This window comes from Amborella trichopoda, chromosome 6, assembly GCF_054954075.1.
Source record: "Amborella trichopoda isolate Santa Cruz 75 chromosome 6, AtrichopodaSantaCruz75HAP2 v2.0, whole genome shotgun sequence".
Classification (NCBI taxonomy): domain Eukaryota; kingdom Viridiplantae; phylum Streptophyta; class Magnoliopsida; order Amborellales; family Amborellaceae; genus Amborella; species Amborella trichopoda.
The window spans coordinates 44,626,182-44,649,045 of NC_142341.1; the positions used below are offsets into that span (position 1 = coordinate 44,626,182).

General features: G+C 39.6%; 1 protein-coding gene across 1 annotated transcript; it reads left to right on the forward strand.

The window, feature by feature from the left end:
* Positions 1-758: 758 nt before the first annotated feature.
* Positions 759-20,985, forward strand: MKP1 (mitogen-activated protein kinase phosphatase 1). Its single transcript, XM_011628178.3, has 2 exons — positions 759-3,137; positions 20,486-20,985. Exons 1-2 carry the CDS (start codon positions 840-842, stop codon positions 20,555-20,557), a joined length of 2,370 nt encoding a protein of 789 aa, XP_011626480.1. The 5' UTR covers positions 759-839; the 3' UTR covers positions 20,558-20,985.
* Positions 20,986-22,864: the final 1,879 nt, after the last annotated feature.

Consider the following 22,864-nt stretch of genomic DNA (forward strand, 5'->3'; position numbering starts at 1 on the left):
ATATTTATTTTTATATTTTTTTTGATCTTTTTAAAAATTTCAAAATTATCTTTGGGCACAAATCAATTGTTTAATATATATATATATATTTTTTATTTTTAACTTTTTATTTGGATATGTTTTGTTTAATCATAATTTAAATATATTTTTTAAAGTTTTTTAAGATTTTTTAAACCATCGGAAACTTGTTCGATTAAACGGGTTTATTTACCGATTCGGTCCGGCCCCATATCCGGTTAATCATTCATGTTCGATTTTTCTTACGGTTGTAACGTCCTCGTCCATGTACAAAAACTGATTTGGTTTAAGGCCAGGGCATTGCCAATTACGCCGTTGGGGTCCCACTTGGGATGTTTTTGCACCGCATTACGGCGGGCGCCTTTGAACTCTCTTTCCACTATTTCCATCTCTCACTTGCTCCATTGACCTGCTTACGCTCCTTCCGATTTCCAAACTAACTATGGTTAGTTAATTTCCCCCTTCCTTCCTCTCTGGAACGGGCCTCCTAGGGTTTGTTCATTTCTTCCCGTTCTCATCCATCCTCTGAACCCCACCCTTCTTCTCTGCCCTCTCTCTCTCTCTCTTTCTCTCTCTTCCTCCCGCCCCTTTTCTCTCATTTTCTTGATTTTCCCTCTCTCAAACCTCGCTCTTACATTTTCCTTCTCTCTTTTTAGCCCTAATTGCCGCTTCTCTCTCTGCCTCGCCAATTCTCTCTCTACAGGCAAACAAAGGTCGGATGGCGCAGTTTTTGTGTTGGTGGTCCAAGGGGCCTGTACTCGTACAGGGGGAGACAGCTCTAAATTAGGGTTTTTGGGGAGGGAAGGGGTGCTCTTGCTGGGATGGTGGGTGAAGAGAGAGATGGTAAAGACCATCAACTCCCTGCCCGCAAAACTTTCTGGCGTTCTGCCTCGTGGTCGTCCTCCCGCTCTACCCCTCCCTGCCCCCTCTCCCTCGACCCCAACGTAAGGCGCTCCCACAGCAACAACAACAACAGCAACTGCAAAGGTCGCTCTCTTCTCCCCCCGCTCCAACCCCTCTCAATCTCTCGCAAATGCCCCGACGAGTGGCCCAAGGCTGGCTCTGATGACCTGGGTGAGTGGCCCCAACCGCAAACACCTGGCGCCCCTAAACCTTCTGAACCTAATCGGCCTGCTAAGGCTGATTTTGAGCTTCGCCGGGATAAATTGGCCTTCTTTGACAAGGAGTGCTCCCGAGTTGCAGAGCATGTGTACCTTGGCAGCGATGCCGTTGCCAAGAACCGCGAGATCCTTAGGCAGAATGGTATCACGCATGTCCTCAACTGTGTTGGCTTTGTCTGCCCGGAGTACTTTAGGTCGGACCTAGTTTACAAGACTCTGTGGCTCCAGGACACACCCTCAGAGGACATCACCAGCATCTTGTATGATGTATTCGACTACTTTGAGGACGTGAGGTTGCAGGGGGGGCGGGTGCTGGTGCACTGCTGCCAGGGAGTGTCCAGGTCGACGGCCCTTGTGATTGCGTACCTCATGTGGCGCGATGGCCAGAGCTTCGAGGATGCCTTCCAGTTCGTGAAGGCAGCAAGAGGAGTCACCAACCCAAACATGGGCTTCGCATGCCAACTCCTCCAATGCCAGAAGCGTGTGCACGCTGTGCCTCTCAGTCCCAATTCTGTCCTACGCATGTATAGAATGGCTCCTCACTCCCCTTATGATCCATTGCACCTGGTGCCGAAGATGCTGGAGAGCCCGGTGGCATCGGCCCTTGACTCGAGGGGTGCTTTCATCGTGCATGTGCCATGGGCGATCTATGTGTGGGTCGGGTGCGTGTGTGATGATGTGATGGCAAGGGATGCAAAGGCAGCTGCATTTCAGGTTGTGCGATACGAGAGAGCAAGGGGCCCAATTGTTGTCATTGAAGAAGGAGAGGAGCCTGCTGAGTTTTGGGATGCACTCTTGAGAGGGCCAGTTTTGGCTGATGATTCAGACTTGAGACCAACTGTTGGAGAGGGTGTGGCTTTGTCATCGCAGAGGGAACATGTAGAAATGGTGAAGAAGTTCCCTATGGGGGCGAAGAAGGTGGACTCTTATGATGTGGATTTTGAGATATTTCGGAGGGCATTAACAGGCGGTTTTGTGCCTCCATTTCCATTATCAGGAAATGGTTCTGAAACCCGGCTTCCAGAGAGAGAAAATGGGTGGGGCAAGCTCAGGCGTAAGTTCGTTAGCGGGAATGTTAAAGAGTTGGGGTACGGATCAAGAATGAGCAGGTCACTAGACATTGATTCCTGTAAGGAAGAGGATGAACAGTCTCTCTCTGTGGATCCCCTTTCATTGGCTTCGCCGCCCTATCTGTCACCGAGTTCCTTCTCTACAGATTCAAGTTCAAGCTTGAAGGCTGATAGTTCGAAGTCACCCTCACCCTCTGAGTCTTCTCGTTCATCGACAGTGTCTCCTGCTTCATCGAATTGGTCTGATTATTCATTCCTTTCTTCGCAGTCCTCACCTACGATATCAGGTTTAGTGGAGCCTCTTGCTTCGAGGCACCCTCCAAAGCCTATTGCAAAGTCTGCTTCTCTTCCGCCATCAAAAGGAAACCTCCTATCTCTTGCAGCGAGAAGGGGAAGCCTTTCTCCGCCACTGATTTTGCCTCAATTGATTGATGAATCTTCTCGGTGTCTCTTCAGGGCAGAACGCTCTCTTTCTCTCTCCTCTTTTGAGGAGGACATGCCAAATAGAAGTTGTCAGTTTGATTTCAAAGGATTTGATAACTCTAGGAGAAGAGATTGGGATTTGGGAGCCAAAGAATTGGGTTCCAATGGAGACCAGGTGGTAGGTTTGACTCATCAGAAAGAGTTTAGTTTAAATCTAACAACACCAATATTATTACGATGGCCTGCTATCGAAAAAGTCGAAAGATTTGATATGGGTTTACTTGAATCAATGATGGTATTTCTTTTGTTAGTTCCAAATGTACAGTCAGGTGAACTTAAGCCTGAGTTGCTGTATGTCTGGGTAGGACGTGACATTGGAAATGTTAAAGAGGAGTTTCATTCAACTAGTGACTGGTCTTCATGTCACGAGGGTGAGATCAATTGGAAGGAGGTTGGCTGTAGTTTCATCACTCAGATGGGATTCCCAAGAGAGATTCCTGTACAGGTATGTATGCATGATGAAGCTATCAAGATACTATGTTTTCGTAAGTTCTGGTAAGATATGCTCATTAGGCATTCAAGATTCTGAGTTTTCATAAAGTACCGGTCTGACATAACCATTAAACATACGTTTTGGCTTTTGAAATTACCATTTCATTATTCTGGACTATCAATCATTTGTTTGATCATTGAAAGTTTGAGGAATTTTGCTTCTCCTTGCTTTTAAAAGTTGTTTGGTATGCACAGATATTGCATAGATTGCTGTTGAATTTACTTATGCATCCATTTATTTGAGTAATGCATTTTTGTATTGTCTTTTTTCCTCTGCATATGGTGAACGACTGAATGTAGCAACTTGTTGACAATGTTTAACACAAAATTACTAGCTGAATAGAGTCAAATGACCAATCAGGTGATTGACGTTGATTGTTTGTACGTATCTCATGTTATATCATATTTCCAGATATCACCATAGCATATCATGCTGATTAGCTGGTTATTTTGGTGAATTCCGGGGAATTGCTTAGGCATTTAAGCTCCCCTCTATCTGAAACTTCAAGTGCACTTCATTAGCTGCTAATTATTAAAAGTAATTCTGGAGCTTTTCTCACACGAGGCTGGAATTTAGTTGGAGCAAGTCTAGAACCGCATGCATCACATAGATATGCTCTTCCTGGATTATTTTTGTCATCAGAGTGAGTTTTAGTACTTACTTCCCTTAATTAAAGGCTGGCATTACTCTATATGGCCTATTGTTTCTCTTGTGGTGTCCTGTAAGCATGTCCCATAGATTTCCTTTTTTCTTTCTTGTGATGATATGTGCCTTGGATTTGTTACACTAGCTGCCTAAAAGAGGAGTGAAGTGGTACATTTGTCTCCTCATGTCTCCCGGTTTTAGGGTGAGTCCGTCATACTTGTATGAGAAATTCTCGATTGAACATAATCTTGTAATCCTTGTTGCAAAAGTTTACATTTGTCAGGATAAGGTGAGCTAACAAATTAGATTCCTTACAATGCCTATGATTAAATGGAGTATTCACAACGAGTTGTCATTTGTAGAAGTGTGTTTCCTAATTAAATGGAGTATTCACAACAAGTTGTCATTTGTAGAAGTGTGTTTCCTCCTTGAATTTGCCCACTTTGTAGCTAATAAGTGATAGATTTTCAATTCAGAAGACTAATTGCAATAGTCCTACAATGATAATGTGGGAATCAAGGTTGGAAAGTTGGTCCGCCTAGGCTGCCAGAGGTCTTGGGCACATCGCCCAGGCCTTGTTGCGCAGAATGGGGCCATGTCACAATGCACGCACCTAGGCAGGTCGCCTAGGTTCCTGCCTAGGCAGCTGCAAAAATTTAGAGAGGGGAGAAAATGGACCTCAAGTAGGGGCATATTTAGTCTTTTTGCCCCTCAAACCTTTGTATTAAAAGCATGGGTGTCATTTACACCCCCTCCCCCCCTCCCCCCCTCCCCCCCTCCCCCCCCCCCCAAACCAAAAAAAAAAAAAGAAAAAAGAAAAAAAAAAAAAAAAAAAAAAAACTTGGAGAACGAATTTCAAACCAAAAACACGTTCAAATCCAGATTTCTTGTGAGAAATCCAAGATTGAACATTGAACAAAATAAAAAAAATTCAATTTCTTGCAAAATAGAAAGGCATTTGCACCCAAACCTTTTGGGGCTGAAGTGGCTGTGAAAAAAGGCTTTTGAAGCGGTTGTGAAAAGAGGTTTTTGGCAACCATAACTCACCATTTTGAAGCTTGAAGGATTCCGTTTAAGAGGTTAGAGATTTTCAAGTTTTGGATTAGGGCTTTATGAGCAATTATATATTTCTTATGAGATATTTATACATATTATGTTTTTTCTTTTTAGTTTGTGGTATTTATGATTTGTTTTATCTTTAGAATGTAGATTCATATGGTTTTGATGTGTTTTAGACTTGTTTACAAATTTGGATTAGGATTTTAACTTTGTTTACAAATTTGGGGTTTGACTATTTGGTACAATTTATGATTACGAATGCATGGATTTACTCTTTGTTTCTTTTTTTTTTTTTTTTGACATTGGGTATTTTTAACTCATATCTAGGGGGGTTTGGTATTTAACCAAACCACTAAAAAACAAATTGACATTTGGGTGCCCATGTCTCTGGGTGCCCGACTGGATAGTTGCCTAGGCACCTAGAGGCCCCTCATCTCCAAGATGCTGCCAAGCGAGTTTTCCAACTTTGGTGGGAATTTAGTGATGATGAAACTTGAAAGCACTAGGTGAGGTATGTTCTTTCAATTCCCTGCAACATGGAAAAAAAATTGTTTTGCTTGCTGTGAACAAATTTTTTATGGTCAATTCGGGAATGCTGGTTGCTGAACTTTAGCTCGCTGGGCTACTATATGCAGTACCTTTTTGGCTAAAGTTGTTTCAGATGCTTGGGAGGAGTGCTTATATTATGTCACGAGAGCAATATACTTTGGGCACTGATGGTTTCTTAGGTCTTTTCATTAATATGTCTGTAGTTGGAGGTGGGAGCGGGTTCAAGAGTGGGATCGGTTCGGGGAACGTGGAACGCGGAACCGCCATATGGTGGAAGTTCCCTGGGGTTAGGATCGACATCCATACATTCAACAAGTTAATGAGCTAGATCCAAGGATACCTTGGAGCGATATCCCATGTCATTGGGATCAAGGTCTTGACTTGGAAGGATGTAAGCTCCACTATACATAAAATGAAATCAATTAATAGTACGTGATAAAATTAAGATCAAGCTATGCCCACTTGATCCATTATCATAAACCTTAGCTTATTGCCCAGTATTTCGAGACTCGACAGTGGTCACTTGTACTCGGCCGAGGTCATTCGGACTCGGCCTAGATCAATACACCTTAGCTTATTACCTAGTGTTTTGATACTAGACCGAGGTCACTCGGACTTGGCGGAGTTACTCGGCCTCGTTCTATGGTTGAGGCGAGTCTTTTTTCGAGTAAGTTGTACATCATGTATGTATCAATAATATATATAATATGTGAATTTTTATGTTGAATACGTTCAAATCGCCTGTTGGGCCCACTTGATCCATTATCATACACCTTAGCTTATTACCTAGTGTTTCGAGACTAGACCAAGGTCACTCAGACTTGGCGGAGTTATTCGACCTCGCGCTATGGTTGAGGCGAGTTTTTTTTCGAGTAAGTTGTACATCATGTATCAATAATATATATAATATGTGAATTTTTATGTTGAATACGTTCAAATCACCTGTTGGGTAGAATGTGTGGCTACTGCACGTCATGTTGTAGGTTCCAATCTCCTTGTGAACATTGCCTGATGTTTGTTTTGTACTTGGCCCTTTTTTTTACAAGATACAAAAACAGTTCCAAAACTCAAGTTTGGGGATCGAGCTCGAGATCTCTCGGACTGAGAGGCAAGCAAGGGCAGTAAAGATAATAAGTATGCCATCTTGGTTTTTATGTAAATATATTGCAGGTCGTAGATATATTAGATTTTTTTCTTGTTTTTTTATTTTTTTAACTTGGCTTGGATTGGGGCGAGTTAGTCAGACTCGTTTGAGTAACTCGCCTCAGCCTAGGGCTGAGTACCTTGGCGGTGCCAACTCTTAGAACACTGTTATTACCAATGCCATAGTTATAGTATTCCAATTTACTACAATAATACAATTTAAATATGGTAAATTGACTTACTATGATATTAAATTTTAGTTTTTTAATATCATAATTCTAGCATACCACGATGTGATATGTGTCGTAGTTTATCGTATTCTAAAGAAATAAATCTATAATACCGAGGAGCAATAGTTCAATTAATGCTATAGCTCCGGAGGGCTACAAGCATGTAGACTGAGATCCCATTTTATAGGGAGCGAGATGCTTGCTTCTCTGAACCTAGCTCCCTCTAAGATCCCTTAGAGGAACCGTGGGATTGAGTTCCCAAGGTGGGACTGTGGCCTTACCCCCAAGGTTCTTGCAACTATGGATATGTCAATTTGTTTGAGGTTTTACACATGTTGTTTCATTAGTACATGTCAAATATGTTTAAATTGAAAAAGAGTTTATATGTAATAACAAGTTCTTATATGCTTTACTTAATATTGGGTGTGTGTGTGTCTATATATATATATATATATATATATATATATATATATATATATATATATATATATAGGTGTATATATAGGGTGTGGTTTGCATAAGGTTGCAACCTTAAACAATCAATTTAAGTGCACCCCCAGAATTTTTCATGAGATGCAATTTTGGTGTTGAAAATTCTAGGATGGTGTGAGAATCTATTTTTATCTCAAATTATAAAATTTTAAGCTCGAAAATTGTTTCAAATCAAGCAGATCTGTAAAACACATGAAAATCTTGAAAATGGACGGTCCGGATGATGTGTTATAAGATGTACTATTTTTAGGACTTGAAATATCTTTTTTTCTCCATATCCATACATCTCAATGTCGAGATAATCAATTAGATGTTTTCTAACATCAAAACAAACTTTTGCGAAGGATTTTAAAGGTGCTCCTTAAATTCTACATTTTAAGGTGTCAACCTTACATAAATGTTTCCATACATATATAACAACATACCCATAGGATGAGTGTAGAGATAAAGATGTTGAGATGGATGAGTGGCAGGACAAGAAGGGATAGAATTCAAAATCAATGCATTCGAGAGAACTTAGGTGTGACTCCAATAGGTGATAAGATGAGAGAAAATAGACTTAGGTGGGTTGGCCATGTGCAACGCAGACCCAGTTGTGAGGAGGTGTGAGTTGGTTCAAGTGGAAGGCTAAAAAAGGGCAAGGGGTAGGCCCAAGAGGACATGGTTGGAAGTAGTGAGAACATATGTGGACTTATGGCCTCATTGAGGGTATGACCCTTAATAGAGCAGAATGGCGGACCAGGATTTGTATAGCCGATCCCTAATAGTTGGGAAAAGGCTCTGATATATATATATATATATATATATAGGAAGCCACTATGCAACGCCTATATGTGAAATGCTACAGTGGTTTCGCCTATAGGCACATCGCCATCCGATTTTTTCGGTCGGCAAGGATTAAAGACCGCCACGGTCTGAGCATGTCCGTGGCGTGGTGAAACACTATTCAAAATCGCCTATAGGTGTTTTTAAGAGTTTTCCATATATATATATATTTATATATATATATTTGTCTTTTGGATAAGAAAATGGATTTTTATGGAATTTTAGCCTGGTGTGCCTTAGAATGTTGTTGTTGGGAGCTTTGCATCTAAATTCTTTGTGGCAAGTATCATAATTTCTATCGTTAATTTGTTGATACCAGTTAATTTATACATTGCTTGTGAGTCCTTTTGATGGACATGTGCTTTTATGGGTAGTCTAAATCAATAGTTGGATTGAAAGAGTTAAATGTGGTTAAAAACAATTAGAATTTTCATGGTGCTTCATGATCCTGATGCACTGAAGATGGGGGGTCTTATAATTAAAAAAGAAAAGATATGGGAGCTTTAGCAATGTTCTTGACAAAGTTATCTGACTTTGTGCCAAGTATGCACTATTTTGTCACCTATTGAGAGCTTCTGATTATTCTTAGACATGTACTCAGCTGACCTGGCCTCAATGTGAGTGATGTATTTAGGGGTAGATAGATTTGTGAGCATATTTAAGAAAGCCTTCTAAAACTGATTTTGGAATCGTTGCCTCTAGTGTTGGACAGTGAACTTGGTAGTTGGGGTCACTCCCCATTATTTTTTCAATGATATGGCATGGCTTGGTGCCTTAATGATTTGGTAAGATACTGGTGAATCTATGGTTTTTCTGTTTTTTTACTTCTTTTTTTATTTTATTTTTATTTTTTTATGATTAACTGTTGGATGTCTTTTGGATGAATGAGCATGAGATTCTTTAAAAAGATCAGTTGTTAAAATTAAATCTTAAGAGTATATTAGGGAAGGCATCAATAGTGTGGGAGCCTGTCAAAATTGGTTTTGTCTACCACCACCACCCTAGGCAAAGGATTGGGATCCACAGTGCTCCAACAGCATCATGAAGTTGAAACTTAAAAGAATTGGCGTCCCCTCTCAACCTTGTTGGAAAATTTAGTCAGGCTCCCCAAAAGGATATGCACTTTCTATTTATTCTGTCTGAAGTCTATAATTACTCAGCTAGCTTAAAGTTGCTTATTCCTGATCCATCTGCCTTGGGTTGGATTGTCCTCAGTTTAGTGGAGGTTGCTGTGTGGTATCCATGACATTGGTAAGTTGTTCTTTCTTATACGTAGATAAGGGTTTATGTATTTCATCTTCATGGTGTATACTATAGGTGCTTTTCCATATCTCATCAGAGATCTTGACTTTCCACTTCCCATGTGTACATGTCCCTGGCTTCCCATTTGTGCAGGCTGTTGGATGGGATGACTGCAGTTGGCAAGGTTCTTCTTAGCAATCACCTTGGATCCTTCTTTCTTCAATTTCTCAAATTATTTGTCTTTTTGTGGGGATGCAGAGTTAACTCTGGACCATTTGTTCCTGCATTATGGTTTTGTTTGAGAGAATTGTAACATCTTTCTTGACTCCATCTCGTGGTTTATCATAAGCTTGTGTTGTGGTAATGCTGGTGACTTGGATCAAAGAGCAGATTTGGGCCAGAACTCGCAAAGTGTCTAACATAAAGTGCCTAGGAAGTGGGAGCTGTAAGTTATACAAGTGCCTAACCAGTGGAAGTGGTCTAGAGTTACTGCTGCCTTCGACGTGGCAAGCATCAATTCTGCAGTAGGAGCGTGACACCTGTCACAAGATTTTGATGATCATGTGGAAAACTCTCGCTACTAATAAAAAAAATTGACTAAGCTTCCAAAAGGGATTGATGATATCGGTAGGTATGACTGAAGTGACAGATGCGTGGAGTAAAGCTAGCTGGTCACATGTCAACATGAGACTTGTTGATGTCAAGAATCAAGTTGCTCAAGGAAGGTGGCCAATTCATTCATAAGATGGTTGTGGCGTTGTGGGGTCATAGCTGCCGGGATCTCCTAACCTAGATGGCAATGCCGGTCCAGAATCTTGCTCCGACGCTCGAGGAAAGGGATCTTGATTTTAAATTTTGGAATCTCGATCGCACTATTAGGGTTATCAATTCCCATGTTCAGGACCAAGATAACAACCAACTACTGATTTTATTTATTCCCATTAGCAATGTAGCTATACATTTAATAGAGTAAATAGAGTTGCATTGCTACTTGACTAGAAATAAAGTAATCTGTACTTTATGGAGTATATATACTATATATACTCTTCAAGGATGGCAGCAAGATCTCCAAGTGGTTGGGATCGAGATTCCTAAAAGGTTGGGATCAAGATCCCTAACAATTGTGGACCTTGATATGTGCATTTTACCGATGCCGCCTCCTATCATGGGGATCTTCTAGCCTTTCGCAATCTCCGACTCCCGAACTGAATCTGGATCCCAACAACTATCTATGGGGTTTGTGATATTGAAGCTGAAAGTGAAGTAGGTAGTTGTCACTTGTTTCCCACAATAGGTTGGAGGTCTTAATTGGTGCTCTTAGGATCATCTTCTTGTTGGATGACCACTTTGTTGGGTAGATGGCTCTTTCCCTAAGAATTGACTAGTTATTGTCAATCTTCTAGGGGCAATCCTCCTTTGTCAGACTTGTGTCTCTTGCTCTCTTTCATACGTTCTTCTGGTAATACAATCCCAAAGCAACTTCTTGGAGCTCTTCACATGTTCCGAGGTCTTAAAACAATGCTTCTTTAGGCAAATACCCCAATGTGGGAAAGAACTTTACGAATTGCTTTTTAATCGGTTGCACATATATAGGACTAGATACCTAGTTGATTGAATATTTTCATCAGAAAAAAAACACTAATTGATTGACATCTTCTTGCGTGCGTTGCACATCATACTTTGAGGCTTACTCCTTTCTTCATGGGGCACATTCCTTATGAGAAATGGATGAATTATAATTACTCAAAATTGTCTCTAGGTGTGGGATTGGAATTGGAGCACAGATGATTTTTCATGTGGATTTCCAAGGATCCTCATGGGAATGTAGATTGTGGAAGTGGGTATGACCTCCAAGTACAAGGTTCTTGCAATTGAGGGTTATCATGATATCTTTTGGGTAGTGGTTTGGGTCTTTTCGCTCCTCCTTTGTTATTCGCATATTTCCAGTTATTTTATCACTCGTCAAAACCACTCATATATTGCTTATTATAGTCAGGAGTGCATGTTTATTTGGATCGATGAATTCTTCATTTGGCCATTGGGTGGATATGGGTGCTATGGTTCATTTGAAGCTTCATACAAAAGCGAAGTTTTTGGAAATGGTGAAGTTAGAAGTGGGAAATTCTTTGGGTTTTGGGATTGGCACAACTTCATCTTCCCTATTTGGATTAGAGTTTGGCTAAGGCTTGCCTTTTATTTCTTCCTCACTGAGGCAAGGAGAACCTTTGCGATTGTTCAATGTCACCTAATTGTGGGAACCATAAGTCATCTATGTATGGATTGTGGATTCAAAGGGCATGGCTTGGGGCATTGTTTTGGTGAGTAGGTCTAATCTCAACCTGGCAAGGGTACTTACAAACCCTAATATGTGGTTGGCACCATAGTTACTCGAAGGGATTCGGAAACCAAATCGATTTTGGAATCGGAAGCGTGGAATCGCTGCCGGCTGGAAGATTCCTGTTTTAGGATTTGACTTCCGTACAAGAGGAATCGTGGGGGGATGAGATTCTAATTTTCAAGAATCAAGATTCGACCAAAATAAAATCAAATGAGATTCCTAGCTCTTTGGAATTGAGTTTCCCATTGAGTTGGAGACTTGGAATCGATCAATATTGACTCGAGATTCCTTCATTTGTCGAATTGAGATTTCGACATTTTTGAAATCGAGAGGGAACTAAGAGGGAAACAATACATGTCTTAGTGCCATTCATTGACTAACATGCCATAAATACATGTTTACATTATTTGTATTACATTATTACTAACATCTTGGAGTTGCAATCCCCCCCCCCCCCGATTGGATCAATACAATGCATGCTTAAAGAAGTATGTAGGGAACGTGGACCACCATTTTGGTTTCTATTGGTCATTTCATGCCAAAAATGATGGCTACACCTTGTAGCTTGAGAGTGAGTGTCTACCTCGAGTAGTTTGATGCCTTCAAAATTTCTAAAACATCACTAAAAAAAAAGCAAACAGAAAAATAAAGGGGGCGAAAGTGGTCGAATTTCGCTAAATGTGAGAAACACTTTCAACAACTGTAGCATTGAGATTCACCAATTGCAGAATTGAGAATCAATAAATATTTTTTTTTTGATAAACGTTAAGAAGCAGGCGAATGGAGCCAAGAGAGAGAGACTAAAGTGACTTCCAGTGGATAGAAACCAAGTCGCCGCAAACTTCCGCCACTTTCCTGAAAGTTGAGGGGGACCGTGCATGGAGAGAGGGACATGGTCAAGGATAAGCCAGAATCGCTGTTTTCTGAAGGACCCTTGAGAGGGGGACCACGCTTGAAGCAAGTAGGAAGCTCCTTGGAAGGTGGCTAAAGAAGGTTCGTGAAGGGCACGCGAGCCGTACTCAGGGGACGGGAAGGAGAAGAGGAGATCTCCACTAGAGATGCGTCTGGAAGTGAGAGAAGGTTCCCCCCAAATGCGTTTTGTCCATCGTTTAATGCCTCTTACATCGTCGCGTTTGGGTTGAAAACTGGCCACCAAGTGGGAAGCGAGTTTTTGCTTGAGCTGGACAGTTGCATCAGTGGGGGTTGAGATAATGCAAGGAAGGAAGGGGGAGGGAGAAAAAGAAATGGAACTCCTCCCTGGTAGATTAGGAGTGGCGAGGGGAGCAGAGGTATGAATTGTAGAGGTCACCGCCTTGGAGAAAGTGGCCTTGGGAGGTCGCTTAGTCGCTTCACTTGGATGCTTAGGACCCTCAGTAGGAGAGCGGGGGCCGTCGGGAGAGGAGGACTGGAATCTAGGAAGCGGGGGGAAGGTTTTGGGGTAGAGAGCGTAGATCTGGTCCCAACTGAGAGGAGGAAGGGAAGGAGGACGACGACGGCTCATTTTTTTTTGTTTCTATCAAGAATCAATAAATATTGGAACTGAGATTCTGTAAGTGTTGGAATCGAGATTCCTAAAATAAGGAATCGAGATTCTAGACTTCTCGGAATTGGGTTCTATGAAGATTCCTTGCTGGAATCACTGAATTGGGGTTTCGAATCAGAATTGTGACCTTCAATGAGAGATTCCGGTAACTGTGTTTGGCCCTAAATTTTTGTGGAGACTTTAGGGTACGCATGTGTTTGTTCTAGAGTCATGGCAAAAATAGTGAATATTAGGAGGATCATATAGTCCTATGTGACTTTAAGAGAGTCCATTGTTTGTGCGCTTATTGATGACAAGCTTTGTAAGTAAATTCCATAAGTTCTAGGTACTTGATAATGCTTTATCGGCTGAACTAGGTATTAGTCACCCATTGTAAGTGAGATATCAAGGTTCCAACTTAACCAACCTAAAAAGATTGATCAGTGATCAATTTGAAGAATTTTAGTTCAATTGTTTTGACTCACTTGAATTTTTAGTTGACCCGCAACTTGGAAATGTTTCCGGGTATACAAACTTATTTTTTTATTTTTTTTTCCAAGTGTCATACTGTGGTTGTTTTAGGTCATTCGAAACACTCATGATTGCTCCTAGGTATGGTACTGCCATAGAAAGCTCTTCTTCACCTTTGAAAAGGTTTACATGTGCAGACTCAGGATCATGTCATCGTGTCATTGATAAGCTTGGGTCCTTCAAGAATTGATTCAATACTAAGTTGTCTGTTTCTATGTTGTAGTTTTCAGACTATGGTGCAAAGTGTAAACAATTGTTCTAAAAGTCCTATTCATTTTAGTCCCAGCCAAAACTTTTGCCAACTTGGAGTTCTTCCTTCAAAAGATTGCAATAAAAATAATGGAGAAGATTCCATTAGCCAACAGGCTGATAGCTATGATATCGGCTAGCTTCAAAACACACAGGTAGAGAGGATTATGGCTGAACTTTTGCACATCTTTGATTCAAAAAATCAGCAATTTTTTTAAAAAAAAATCAATTTCGATCTCTTGAAGTCCTATAGCAACTGTCCACCACCAAATGGAGGACCGATGTTCAAAAGATTCTTTACTTTCTTTTGTACAAATTCTTTTAACAATTATTTTTTCTATTGATCTCCTCAATGAGATATTCATATGTGCAAAATTTGGGATCCAATGAACCCCCACGTTTCATAGTGACTTATGCTACAACATGAGCGAACTTCCTTATATAATCTATTTCAATACTAGTAGTTGGAGAAGTGCAAAAAATAAATATGATGTGTTTTGTATAATTTAAAGGAAAAGTAATTGGTGGGGCCCCTGCCTCAGCCGAAAACCCCCTTCATTTCTCTATATCATGATGATGATCATCATAAGAGCTTTTTTCCAACTAATTGGGGTTGGCTACACGAATCCTGGTTTGCCATTTTGCTCTATCAAGGCCATACACTAGTGAGATCATAAGTCTTGATATCTTTTCTCACTACTTCTAACCATGTCTTTTTGGGCCTACCTTTGCCTTTTTTGAGCTTTCCACTTGAACTAATTCGTACCTCTTAACAGGTGTTGTATTTTGTTTGTGTTGCACATGGTCAGCCTGCCTGCCTAGGTCTACTATCTGTCATCTTATCGCCTATTGGTGCCACACCTAAATTCTTCTACATGTATTCATTTCGAATTCTATCCCTTCTTGTCTTGCTACTCATCCATCTCAACATCCTCTTCTCAACTACACTTATTCTATGGGTATGTTGTTTCTTGACTGCCCAACCTTCCGCCCCATAAAGCAAAGCTGGTCTCACAGGTGTCCCCTATAGTACTTGCCATTCAGCTTCATTGGTATGCGGTGATCATATAAAACTCCGGTTCCACATCTGCACTTCGCTCGCCCAGCTCTAATTCTATGTGCAACATCTTATTTAAACTCTCCATTTTCTCGGATTATCAATCCAAAATATTGAGTGTTTTGGTATTTTTTGATCGTTAATCTTAACTTCTTTCTCATCTCTACACCTATTATTTTTAAACTTGCATTAGTTATAGCAAAGTTTTATGTTGGCGGCCTACCTAACACAGCCCACCCCTTTTACCCAGTCTTGGGACGGCTTAAGGGAATGTTTAAGGTCCTTACCTTTCTTAGACCACTTCATTACTCTATAGCTTGGATGATTAAAAACTGAAAAGCATGCAAATCCATTCCCTTGACCTCTGTAATCAAGGTCTTGAAAGGCTGAAAGACAAAATGAATTTGGAGCTCTGAATGTGTTGTGTCTGGAATGCCATCTTAACATGTGATTTGGATCGTCCATTTCAATGGACCCTAGGTGAGTTAGATATGCACATCCTAGGTGCGCTCCAAATCCATTTTTCTGGTGGAAATTGATTTGCAAGGGAATATAATGGTTTTTGGATCCTCAATCCATCAAAAAGAAGGATTTTTGTAAGTCTTATTCTAACACTGCCCTAATTTAAAATTAGTCCTTGATACATACAAGGCATTTATATGTCTTGTTTGGTATTTAGTTAAAGGATTATGTTAGGGTACACATACATGTGAGCATTTACTAAATGTACACAACATTTTTGGACATTAATTACCCTTGCTTTGCAGTATAAAGTTTTTTGAGCAAGGGTATTTTTCTTCATTAGGAGGGGTAAGATAGATATTTCTTTAAAAATTTAGTGGCATTTAATGCTCCATGTGGGTGATGTCACACACCATGTGAATACTGTTATTCTCCACTATAAGTAATTAATGCTCTTCTTTCTATCATGAATTTCTACGTCGCCCTTGAATAATTACGTAAAATACCCCTAGACGAAAAGTTGCTACATTATAGGGTAAGGGTATTGAGTGTCCAAAAATGTTGAGTACATTGAGTAAATACTCATATGTATGAGTACCTTAACACACCTTATTTAAATAGTTATAAAATAAGATAATTGATTACAATTTTTTTTTAAAGTTCTCAATTGGAATTTATTATCTAGCAAAGGTGCTTTTGCTGCAGATTTACTCCTAAGTTTTGCCATTTTGGAGGGTGATGTTTATGAAAAAATAAAAAAAATGTGAAGCGAGTGACTCATGTGAGTCGGACTTGATTTTGTAAAATTAGGGTAGTCCTAAGGTTTGGGCTTTTGTATCACCTTGCAATTCAAAGCTCGAAGTCGACCCACGTAGGATCGTGCTTCATTCACTGGTGTGGAAACATAACATGTAAAAACTATAATTTTTACTTACCCATGGAAGATTAGAAAGTTCTTAATAGTTTATTCCCAATATTTATAGATGGGAAATTATCAGAATTATACTTTAATTTTTGGTTTATTAGAAAAAAACCTACTTTCCTAAACCTCGTCCATACCTTTTTTTTCACTTTTCATATATTTTGACCAAAATAGCCTTCATGGTAATCGTATAACCGTGAAGGCATCATGGTACTTAAAATACTGTGATGACCATGAGAGGAATCACGTTACTTAAAATACTATAATGACCACAGGTTGTATCACGGTATTTAACTACCGTGATAGTTTCAATGCTTTGAAGAGGTATTTTATCACGGTCTTTTAACTACCGTGATGGTCTATCACGGTTTTTTTTTAGGAGGTATTTTATCACTAGAAATGTACTTTGCCTAGGTGGGGGTGCATAAATAAGCAGTGATGCTTGAACAGAAGGCGGTTTTTGCATTGACGGGGCGCTGTAAACAAGTGGCTGGCTTTGCAGTGGTGGGGTTCTTTGAGTAGGTGGCGGTGCTTGAACGGTAGGCAGCTTTTGGGCTAACTGTGGAAGAGGGGCATAACTAGGTGGCTGAACCAAAGGTGGCTTTTACTCTGGTGCAGGGCTATAAGCAGACAATGACACTTGAATAGGAAGTGGTTTTTGAACACGTCAAGGTGCAAAGGTAGGAGGTGGTGCCTTACCTCCAGGTGGGTTTTGAATTGGTGGAAGACTGTAACTTGGTGGCTCCAATGGAGGTTGTTCTTGCCTCAATGGAGGAGGATGAAAAGGGCCAGGTCTTGAAATGGAGGGACTCTTTGCTCTATAGGAAGGTTATGAAATACCTCCTCAAAAATACCGTGATAAAATGCACCAATAGTGATGGCTTGAGACCACTGCTGTAGTTAAATACCATGATAAAATACTTCTTCAAAACATTGAGACCATCTTGATAGTTAAAATACTATGTACACCATGTGGTCATCACTGTATTTTAAGTAGCTTTATATCTCTCATGTTTATCATGGTATTTTAAGTACCGTGATGCTTTCACAATCATACGACTACCGTGAAGGCTATTTTGGTTAAAAAAAAAAGAGGAAAAGTGAAAAAAAAGCGTGTGGACGAAGTTTAGGAAAGTATGAGGGTTTTTTTTCTAATAAGCCAAAAATTAAGGTATATTTCTGATAATTTCCCTTTATATATTTGTGATTAAAAGACTGCCATTCTGGTCAGGAAGCTCTTAGCAGTTCTTGGTCTAAATCGGCAATTAAGTTACTATATAATATATCATCACCGTCATCCGAGCCTTATCACAACTATTTAGGGTCTGCTTCCGCCATTTTGGATTGAGATTAATGATAAGGATGTGGCAATAGTTTTATGCTGGCTACCAACCGAACACAACCCCACTCCTTTCTCATTTGGGCTTGGGGTTGCTATGGCAGGTTTAGTTGCTATGTATTGTTTTGGGTAAGTAGTTACTACGTATTATATAACATATAGATCATACCGAAAAGCCTAAATGGTTCCATTGGCTAGAGCGCTCTGACCTTTGCCATACGTTTGAAGGTTTAGGGCCCCTAGCCTACTCTTCTCTTTAAACTTTTTATATGCATACCATATATCATATAATATAATATATTTAAATAGATTAAACCTTAAAAAGAAAGGGAGGACTCAAACCTTTAATCTTGTGATTGTTAAACCACAAGGTCTAGACAATTGGATTCTTCAAGTCATTTGTAGTAGTTTATATTATATAGCATATATATGTTTTTTTTTTCATGTTTCCTGCTTGCTGATCTAGCCAATCTGGATCAGGATCGATGGATGGGCGACCCACCCCACCTATCCGTTTTTTAAAGCAATGCTATATATTAAGCAATGAAGAATGATTAGGTGCGCCTTATGTTGTTCGCATGTGTGCTGCACATCTCTTTTATGAATATTCAGTGGTGGAGAACTAAACAATGGGTGTGGCCCCCAATAAGCAGCAGCCTCTGTTGCGTTCGTCTCCATCATTATGGGGATCGAAAATGGACATGATTCAGGTGCTTCTGATGTGCCTTAATATCTGTTGTCTACTCTTTTATTTATAATGTCAAATGGTAGTTGTCGGGATCTCCCAACATAGGTCGCGATCCTGCTCCAGAACCTTGCTCCAACACTCTAGGAAAGGGATCTTTAAGGAATCTCGGTTTTTAAATCATTTTGGGATCTCAATCCTAAGGGTGGCAATGGACACGGGACCCACCAGGCATACCCGACACGGTTTCGGGTATGGGTCCGACATTTGGGCCTGACGGGTTGGGTCCGGGTCCAAAACCTGGACCCGAACACTATTTGGGTCCGGGTCCAAAACCTAGACCCGAACACTATTCGCGTTCGGGTCCAATTGGATCCGACCTGTACCCGTAAACTATTGGAGATAAAATACTCTAAACCCTATTCGTTTGGGTGTATTAAGGATCATATACAATAAGAACTTGTAGTCATCTTTTTCTATTAAATGACAAATCAGACGGCTTAAAATCTAGTGGCAAGTGATTGTGACCTTGTTGGCAATAACATGGGTATATGATTGTAAAGAAAGGCGAAAAAACAAAAAACTCATAGTGAGGGTAGCAATGGACCCGAGGTCTTGACGGGTATAGGTATGGGTCCAACTTTTGGACCCAACGGGTCAGGTCCGGGTCCAAAACCTGGACACTATTCGGGTTTGGGTCCGGGTTCAGCTGGCCCCGACCCGTTTCCACCCCCACTCAATGCCCACTATGAAGGATCCCGATTCCTTCTTTTAGGGATCTTGATCCCAACCTTAAAGACCAAGATAAGAACCAAAATTGATGATTTTCTTAATTTATAGCCAGCTAACACAACTATACTTTAAATATAGTTGCATTACTTGCTGGCCATGAATAAAGAGATTCCTACTTAAAATATGATATAGTCCTAGACTATATACTCTTTAAGGTTGGGAGTAAGATCCCCGAAGATCGAGATTATCAAGATTTCAAAGGCTGGGATCAAGATACCCAAAAGGTTGTGATCTCTATCTCTTGACATTTGGGGATCTAGACCCCTAACCTATGCATTGTACAGACCGCGCTCCGAACCATAGGGATCTTCTGGCATTTCATGATCCCCCATTCCCAATCTAGATCCCGCTCCCCATCTCAACAACTATTATTGTCACATTCTGTTACAATTGTTTTATCTTTTCTTGTAATGTTGTATCTCTGATCATTAAGTTTTGGATATGGGATATTTTCATTTCTAACCCAATATGTTATACAGTATCTTTCAGTATGTTATACACATATACATCTGTATCCAGATAATAGTGGTGTAAACTAGATGTGTTCCCTTATATGTTTTAGTCAGTAATGAGTGTCAACATAGTTACTGCGAAGTGAACCTATTTACTTGTGGTGGTCAATGTTTTGTGAAATTGTAAACATGCAGTTGGACTACTGCATCCCCTGAGGAAGTGTGGAGACCCCCACATTCATGTTCGTACATTACATATATAGAAGAGCCAGATTATGGCTTATGATGGGGAGTTAAACTCAAAATCTGTATTTCCGCAAAAAGCAAGAAATATTCCTTGGTGTATGCTTTGGAGAACTGATCCATGGACGATTAGAAGTCAATATGTGGGCTGGGAAAAGATCCCATTTGCTAAGAATGTTATGGTAGTAGAGCCTTTCACTCCCAAACTAACATGCGCGTGAGTGAGAGAGAGAGAGAGAGGTTTCAGGTTTGATAGTCGACTGCTGCTTGGCTTCAGGTTTGATAGTTGACTGCTGCTTATTCTCTCGCAAAAATTATGCGCCAGTTGTTTTATCCTTTCTCTTAGTAGTGTTTGTGTTACCCATACTCCAGCCAGTTAAGTTAGTTTAGGCATTGGCTCTCTGTTGTCACTTTCATGGTGGCATCTATTCATAGGTGGTGTATCTGTGCTTTTGAGATCTATACTGCACACGGGGAACTGAAAAAGGAAATAGTTGTAATGTATCTTTTATTTGGTGAACAGGTAGTCAGACAGGCAGAAGAGCCAGAGGAGTTTCTTAACCATCTCAAGTCTCTTGCATCGTCAAGCTCATGAAAGCAGCATGGCATGAAGACAGAAAACGAAACAAAATGCCGCTCTTGAGGATCGGCGGGGCCGTTCTTTGTCCTTTTTGCCTGTTTCATTTTGAGCTCACAGGGGTAATGTATCTTTCCTATAATATGCTTTATTCTAGGAACCCTGTGGGGCCCAAACATGTACAGTTTAGCAGTATTCATAGACCTTATGTAGGACCCAGCTGAGAAAGAAAGAACAGGTCACTGATGTGGATTAAGAAAATTGGTAAGCAAACAAGGCAAAAATTGTTGAATATATAGTGGAGTTGAAAGCGAAAGTCTTCCAAGTGTAAGGAGAGAACCGATGCCAAAGTGGTGTCGGTGACTGTTACTCCAACAAATCAGAATTGTAGTTATATTCTAACTTCATCCTTCATCCTTCATCCATTTAAAGAAATGCTTTCTGCCTCTCTTTGAATTATGATGGTTTGAGAGCTGGGGAGTGTGCTTTGGTGGGTTTCTATGACGCTTGTCATTAGAAGTCAGAAGCAGTGATAACAGCAAAATACAGATTTTCAACTCTCATTCTATTTCATCAAATTTTATCTTGCTATTGCAACTGATATGTCAAATTGGATGATTAATGGACTGCTTACACATTGGGTTAAATGGACTGCATGCGCATAATTCCATTGATTGGATGGTTCTTTTAATTGAGTGATCCTTCTAGAAATATGAAAAAGGACTGCTGCTAAGCTGAGAGTGAACGCGCCTCATTATTTTCAGTAAAAATTGGAGTAATATGATAGGCTGTGTCATGGAAATTCAATGTGTGTTTATGGTTTTTTGCATCTTGAAACGAAGCGCGTAAGTGATACTTGAATGATTTTGAGATTTCTTTTTAACCTTTCTTCCACTTTTTAAACTTTGTGAAATTTTACTATAAAAATACTTGGGGTCACTTACCGCGCTTTCAGATATTGTAAAAAGATCCCTTTGTCCCCTGGAAAATGTCATCTCACGGTAATTTTAAATGCCATTTTTTGACACGTATATGTGTCTTTATAACAAAGATAATAAGTATCATATAGTCTTAGAAGGTTCATATGACTTGATTGTAGTTCCTAATTGAACATTCAAAAGTGTGGTCTTTTTTTACCATTTTTGATACATCGAGCTGGTTTTGGGATGATATGGATCTCGGGTTGGTTTTCCACTAAATCTTAATTTTTTGTTTCTTTTAAAGCTTCTCTAATGTTTTTAGATTCCCCTAAATGTCCACCTCATCGATCTCTTTTTTAATTTTATTTTTTTAAAATATTTTTTGAATCACTTAATTGAACGAATTTAGACTGGTTGGATTGTGGAACTAGCTATCCAACACCCACAAATTATATAAATTCTTTTGGTTGAACGTCTTATGATATGAACTTCACCTGTTATTCTATTATCATGAACTCACGAGTTAAGTAATCTAACACAATAATTTTCAATGAAGTGAGCCTCTTGAACATGCCTTATTTCAAATCAAAGATCATTTACGCTCAAAATAAAATAAAATAAAATCAATGCTTACTTATTATCCATGGAAGGTCAAATTTTCAAAGCCTGGGTTAAGACTAAAAATTAAGGCCCATGTAGCTTATCCGGAAGAAAACATAAAAGTGTGCTTTGATGGTCTAAAGTAGGCCGTAGACCAGCGGTGGTCTTATCCATTTATTTTTTGGTGACAAATGATGTATTCCGTCCACAGGTTGTGGACGCTTGGGATTGAACAAACCTTCCTCCAACAGCCAAAAATAAATTTAATTTTTTGTTTTATAGTTTTATTTAAAAATGATATTAAGCTGAAATTTGGGTCATAGTTTTTTTTTTTTGTAAGTAGAATTGAATAAAAATATCGGTTAAAATAAATTTAGAGGTATTTTGATTATTTATGATTTAAAATATTTTTAAAATATTTTTATTTACTTAACTCCATGAAAATAACATATATGTCAAAATTCAGATAAATATTTATTTAAATAAAAAATAAAATAAAATATAAAAATAATTTTTAGCTATTTAATTGGGTCATGAGTTGAATGCTTGTGCACCGTTCCACCCGTCCACATGATGTGACAGGATACTTATCCAAGATGGAAAAACAATGACGGTATTATGATTTGATACTCCAGGACTGAAGTGTATGGACAGAGACAGCATCTTCCTATTTTCAACAACAAAAATAAAAAGAGTAGGAAGTAACACGTCATACTAAGCATAAAAACAAAATGCAGGAGCCGCAAAGTTTGACTCGAATTCAATTAAGGGTGCGGTTTGTATCGATCCTAAGCTCTAAACATTG

Excerpts from the sequence above, each read along its gene's own strand:
- MKP1 (XM_011628178.3), top strand. The coding sequence starts at position 840 with ATGGTGGGTGAAGAGAGAGATGGTAAAGACCATCAACTCCCTGCCCGC. Across the intron at positions 3,138-20,485 it reads CAAGAGAGATTCCTGTACAG|GTAGTCAGACAGGCAGAAGA; the intron begins GTATGTATGCAT and ends TTTGGTGAACAG.